Source organism: Bos taurus, chromosome 9 (genome assembly GCF_002263795.3).
Source record: "Bos taurus isolate L1 Dominette 01449 registration number 42190680 breed Hereford chromosome 9, ARS-UCD2.0, whole genome shotgun sequence".
In the NCBI taxonomy this organism is placed as follows: domain Eukaryota; kingdom Metazoa; phylum Chordata; class Mammalia; order Artiodactyla; family Bovidae; genus Bos; species Bos taurus.
In genome coordinates this window covers 48612605-48618995 of record NC_037336.1, presented here as the reverse complement: position 1 = coordinate 48618995, position 6391 = coordinate 48612605, and the positions used below count along the sequence as shown (strand labels likewise).

The 6391-nt window shown below is 48.5% G+C and overlaps 1 protein-coding gene across 9 annotated transcripts in view; it reads left to right on the top strand.

The window, feature by feature from the left end:
• Window positions 1–264: 264 nt before the first annotated feature.
• The window catches only part of GRIK2 (glutamate ionotropic receptor kainate type subunit 2), a 731033-nt gene continuing 724906 nt past the window's right edge, over window positions 265–6391 (top strand). For 7 of the 9 annotated variants that reach the window (XM_024996836.2, XM_024996832.2, XM_024996835.2 and 4 more), the window contains exon 1: window positions 489–603. In XM_024996836.2, coding sequence (XP_024852604.1) covers window positions 489–603 — 115 coding nt within the window. Of the gene's footprint in view, window positions 604–3724; window positions 4051–6391 lie in introns of those variants that run through there. The other 2 variants (NM_001193063.1, XM_059889840.1) reach the window with 2 other exon arrangements.

Here is a 6391-nt window from a genome sequence, read left to right as displayed (position 1 = left end):
GGCAAGCAGCTATCTCAATTTTTCTCACTTAATCTTGGCTTCACGTCAGAAGCTGTGCAGCAGTGCAGTGGAATAGGGCCTGGCGAAACCTTTGCGAGCAAAGCGCCTTTTGTGTTGGGACCGTGGATCGCTCCCGGCGCCTCGGCGGTTTCCAAGGCTGGATTTCCTATTGATTTTCCTCCTCCTCTGCTTCCCCAGGCTCGCGCGGCCGGACATTGTGGGTGTGCGTGCTGGCTTTCTCCCGGATGCTCCCCGACTAACATGGATGTCCCACCATCCCTTGCAGTGGAAGGCTGCTCCTTGGCGCAGTGAGTGAAGAACATGCAGCGATTGCTAATGGGTTTGGGAAGCGGAGACTCCTTCCTCTCTGTGACCATGCCGTGATCGTGTCTGCGGCCACCACTCGACGCATCCTCATTCCTACCCAAACCGGGAGCCTAACGCTAGATCGGGGAAGTGGGTGCTGCGCGTGTGGACACAGAAACACCATGAAGATTATTTCCCCGGTTCTAAGTAATCCAGTCTTCAGGCGCACCATTAAACTCCTGCTCTGTTTACTGTGGATTGGATATTCTCAAGGAACCACACATGTATTAAGATTTGGTAAGATTCCCCATCCCTCTCCATTGCCGGCTCAGAGGCAGCCGGATGTAAACAGGCGTGTTGGCTCTGCTAGGCGGGTGGGCTCGGTGCATTTCGACCTGTTCCCTGCTCCGAGGCTTTCCGAGGTTTGAAAGGACCCACTTGTGCTTTTCATTTCATTTATTTCCCCCCTTTTTATTAAAAAAAAAAAAAAAAAGCCGCGGGAGGATGCGGCGAGTGTCAGTGTGTGGTAGTGGTCGCTGCGTTACCTCCCTATGGTAGCCAGTGTCAGAGTCGGTAATGACGCTGGGGGTACGGCCACCGCCGCTGTTCCCGCTTGTCTCCCCGGGAGCCTCCGGGCTTGGCTCGCAGTTCCTTCCCCAAGAACGTGAGCACTGGGGCTACACGCCTCTCGGATTGCCCCAGCTGATGAGTTTTAATATCTGGTAACTCTTTGGCAAGTTGGCGCCTGTCCGCTTCCGCGTGGGACCTGGACAGGTCCGCAAGTGAAGGGCGCTAATCTTTTTGATTTGTCATCAGAGACAGCCTTTTCGGTTAATCTCTCCATTTTCTCAATGCCTGGTGCCTTTATGGATACGCGGAGCTTTAAAAAATACTGTTGTAAGGTTGAAGGTACTTAACACAGGGAGGCTGCTGTTTGAGTGAAATAGCGTCATAAGGAAGGGTTTCTGTCTGTTTTTAAGTTGTGAGTCTTCTCACATCTTGCTCGCTGTGCCTTCCGGACTAATACATGATAAACAGTGATGATAAAGGCCGAGGGAATCTGTGTATGGGAGCCTAAGTCTGCACCTTTATTTCACTTGTAGCATGATTTAAACAAAAAAGAAAAAGCTAAAATGGCAATTATATATTAGGGGAATCCATTGTTTTTCTTAAGGAATCAGGTTTCTTCAGGGCTCAAAGTAAAATCTAAACATGAGACTCCAGTGGAAAGGTTGGCCAGAAGATTTACTTGGAGGAAATGAAGCGTGGGCAACACTCAGCCTCTCTCCACTGGCCAATGGAGTTTCAGTAGAACTAGTCAGGAAAAGTTTCCTTAAGTAGATAAGAGCCAGAGAAGAGAAAGCCAACAGGGTAAAGGCTCCCACTGTGGGCACCTCCTCTGACACTTCAAGTGGATTTAGACCAAAGAGTGCAGGAAACCATATAATCCTGAGTATGTGTCTTTGAGATAAAAGCAGATACATTAAGTCACTCAAATTTAAATCAAAGAGTGATTGCCTGCATTTCCCATTATGTCAGCAGCATCTTCTCTCTTGTCTGTTTCTTATACGCTTTTTCTATAAGGATAAAATTTATCATCTATCTGGGGCTTTGTGGAACCTGGGTAGGAATGCTTTCACATACTGAGAAAGGGAACCCTTCTTTCCCTCCCCCACCAATACATAGACACACCTGGAGCCCACAGGACTGATAATGAGAAAAGACAATAAGTGGATTCCTACTGTTGTAGTTTTCCTGCTTTCTGCATGCCTTTAGATGGTACTTAAGCACGTTGCTCTTAGCAACAAGAGTCCACAGGAATGCTTGTTTCTTTGGATGAAATTAAATGGGTCCCTGTATCATTGGAAACGTGTGTTCTGTTGCTCTGCTTCAAGCATTGTAAGTGCCACAGTTTGGTAGTTTTGCCAAATATTTTGAGTAGTACAACCTACTTATTTGGAATACTGAGGTGTCTTCTGAACTGTGTTTGTGAATGAGTGTCTTAGTGTGTTTGAGGACTAAGAGGTGGGGAAAGAAGAAAGCTGGGAGCTGGAAAACGACCACCAATACTCTAAAGATTTAATTATTGCTGCTCTGGTCTTGCAGCATAATATTTGCTGAATCATTAGATTGTTACATTCGCTGATCATTTCATATCTTCATATTAAAAATCTTGGCGACTGTAGCAGACTGTGTAGCAGCTTTCCAAAAGAGCTGACACACACACAAAAATACATTTTCCTAGACCAGTGCTTACTAAGAATGTCCGTAAGAAATAGGGGAGTAGGAAAACACCTTCACACCTGTGCCTTGCTACCTTAAACCAACTGACCAGTTTCTAGATAACCTGTTATTTTCTCCATTAACTTCAAACATCTTCCACGCGGAGATCCATTTTCTCTGGTTTGTGACTCGAGTTGAGTGGTGAAGGATTGTGTACATTATAACCACTGGAACATTTCCCTGATGGAGATATTTTGATGCAATGGCGGGAGTTTTATTTTCTTCTGGGAAAAACATGTTCTGAATGAAGTGGAGGTTGGTTGCGTGCGTATGAGCCACTCTTGAGAAATGTTATTTTCAACTTCAGCTGAAAAGGTGAACCAGAGGCTCACCACTGGCCCGGAGCCTTGGAAGGGAAGGGACTCGCTAGTGGAGCAGCTGCCTCTGGGGCGCGGGTGAGAAGGTGGCCTCCAGCCCCTTCCCCCTCCGACCCTGGTGTGGCCTCTGCCAGCCGCTCGGCGCCTCTGCAGCGGCACTATGGCAACCGCGGGCCCAGATCGGCTACCGCCCCATCCTCAGACCCCTTTCCCGTAGGTGGTGGAAAACCACCTTCGTGGGCTTTAAGCAGTCCTTTCCCGGTTTTCCCCGTTCCCACTATGACGGTGACTTGACCCTGCATCCTCCTACCAACGGGTGTGGATAGGGGAGCAGCTTAGGGTACTGTGTTACTTGCCAAGTCCCTCGCTACCCCCGCCCATCTTCTGGATGGATGATCAGTCTCTCGCTCGCTCGCTCTCTGTCTTTCTCACAAACACACTCGCTCGCGCGCCGACAAATGCACTCTCGGGAGGCACGTCCACCACTCTGGCACAATGACTCCTCTTTGGTTCCCAGGAAAACTTCCTGCAGTCGCGTGCGCCAGCGCCTGTATCCCGGCGTCCCCTCCCCCTCGCCTGATCTAGGGCTGCACACCCGGGCCTGCTTCTCCGAAGATGCTTTGCAAACACCTCTGGGAGACCGTCTCCCGAGCGCCGACTCCAGGGAGCTTTCCCGAAGCTTTCGGGCAGCCCGGAGCGATGGGGAAGCAACCTGAGGATCAGCCTAGGGTCAGCTCCTCGCCCGTGGGCGGGCCGGCGTTGCGCCTCGGGTGGGTCGTGGCGGATTCCCCTCCCAAGATCTTGGTTTGGCCCCGCCTGCCTTCTCCTGGGCGACCACCCAGCGGGCGCGTGCACACGGTGGAGCTTGGACAGTTAGAGGGTTAGTTTCCCCGCTCCAGGTTAGGTCTAACGTTCCGGGGTCGGCGTTTCCATGCGCGGAACTGCCACGCCCCCGCGGGCCCTCTCTGGTGCGCTTCGGCCCCGCAGCCGGCGGCGGGGGCGGGCGATGTAAACGAGGCACCTTTGTCTCCCCGCAGCTGCGGCCCGGCCCAGCCGGCGGTTGGAGGGGCGCAGGCGGCATCCTTCCGTCCCCGGGGGCGTGGGCCCCACTGCCTCGTTCTCCCGAAATGACAGTGGCTCGGAGGTACTTGAAGGTTTCTTTTGTTACTTTCGCCACCCTCTCTTCCGGGTCCGCTCGACCTCTGCTCCCCGGAAAGCAAGGGGAGGAGTAGAAGCCAGCTCGGGATTGGGCTCCGCGCAGGGCTAGCAGTCCGGTCCGGAGTGTGGGGGGAAGGGAGCTTTGGTATCCTCTTTAAGGAATCAGTCCCCAAACCATCACTTGTTTAGGATCTTTGAGGTCGAGTTGATCACATTCCTTATCTGAAATGGCATTTCGAATGCCAAGAACGAAAACGTGAACCCAAACTTTCTCCCAAACTCGTGGGCAGCTTCTCCAAGACTTCTCTAGGAAGAGCTGAGCTGGTTTGTGGTAGGCCACTAATTCCCTTCAGATGTCGACCTAGCTTTTCTCTTTGGCGTATTAGTAGGGCGGCTTTCTTAAAAGGCTTTCCCAGCTGAGGTCTTCCCAGGACGCGCTCGGACTTCTTGGCACACTGTGCGCTGGCCCTGCGTCCATGCACACGCGTAGCGTCTTCCTTGTGCCCAGGCCGAAGGTGAAGGCCGCCAGCTCAGGGACAGCCCAGGTTATAAAGCCCACAGGGTGAGAGGGAACGGAATGGATTCCTATGGAAACCCCCCTACTTAGTGGCTAGTTCATGTGCTCCCAGATATAATAATTAGCAGCAGATGTACTACATCATAGAGGAATGTAAGCGAATTGGCTGGGCTTGGAAGCTGCCACTCTCTACAAGTTCTTTGAAAGAGATTTTTCTTCCTTTGGGAGGTGAGGTGGGCGGGAGGGAGGAGTGGCCTTACATCTGGAAGCTGGAAAACGCTCTTGGGAGGCGGGGATGGGGGAGTAACAGCGGCTACTGAGTGAAACAGATAAAGCCCGAACACCTGCTCAGCTGAGCTCTGGAAAGCAGGGGAGGGGAATCTTTCCAAGAATCGCCAACACTACTGCCGCACTAAAAAGAAAAGAAAAAAAAAAAAAACAAAAAAAAAACCTGTTTTTGACATAAGTTCCCACTTATTCTTAAAGCTTCAAAGAATAGCTCTGATGTGATCCATCAACGGAGGCACACTCATTTCAGAAAATGACTTTGAAAAATGATCCTTCCGTCCTCTAGAAATAGCACCCCTTCTCCACCCAGACACGTGGAACTCAACACGTTTTCTGGCGTTGTGAGGTTGTCTTTATGCAGGGGTTTGTATGTCAGTAGGCATTTCTCCAGAAAGACCACCTTTTGCTTTTTAAGTGTCATTGCAGTGTGTTCATTCCCTGAATTCTCAAATGACACTGTTTCAACATTTACTCAGCACAGGGAAGTTAATGCTCCCACACAAAGGAGGAGCGTAATATAGACCAAGCATGGGATGCATCATTGATTATCAGGGCCTTTTCAAGTCTATTCACCTTTAAATAAAGGGTTGCCTATGATAATGATGACATAATCTCTGCTTTTCTTTTAATTATGAAAATTTCTGATAAAGAAGATGCCTTATTCTTTTGTGGTAGAAAGTCAAGTGAGAGAAATTTATTTTCCTTCTGTTCTTAGGATTTTACTGTGTTATTTTAGCTCCAGTTCCGTTTATTCCTTGGAAATTATCGATGTCCATTTTGACATATCAGAATAGAAAGTAGTTTACTGTCTTTGAACTGTACTATCCTTACGTCACTACATCATTAATCTGCATTAAATCATTAATCTACTGCATCCATAATACCTGGGGTTTCTGAAAGATCCTCGGTTTTCCTCTGTAGGATGGTCTGAAATATTGAAATGGAATTGTTGATTGTTTTGCATTTGGGTGGTGAAGCTTTATCTTCTAAATGGGTTTTCAATTTGTAATCCAGTTCTCAAGGTACTAGAATTGCTTGAAATGAAACTTAAACCCTAAATCTTAGCATGAAAGGTAAGGTCAAAAGCCCTTGAAAGGGAAGGAAGTAGGTGCTCATCATCCTTATTGACTGGTCTAGATTAAACACTGAAGAGGAAGATTTCAGTCTGATAACGTCATAAGGCTTCCTGTTTTTCCTTGCTGCTTCTGCTGACAATTTTGTAAGGTAATTAAATTGGCTGATTGAAGTCAGGGGTGGTCATGGGGTGATAAAGACCATTTGGATTTAATGGAATTTAAAACAACAGAGCACTGAACACAACTCTTACCGAACAAGAATTTTAATGGCCCATTCTGGGTGCTGACTAAATAGAACGCCCTTAACAAGTTTAATCGAAAGGGCAAGGCAGATTAGCTCTATATAGTCTTTATAGGTGAAGATTGTGGAGTTAAAATTATACCTTTAAAAGACTCATTAATGCATTTTCAAGATTTAATGTAGGTTAAATAAGCTTTCTTCAGAC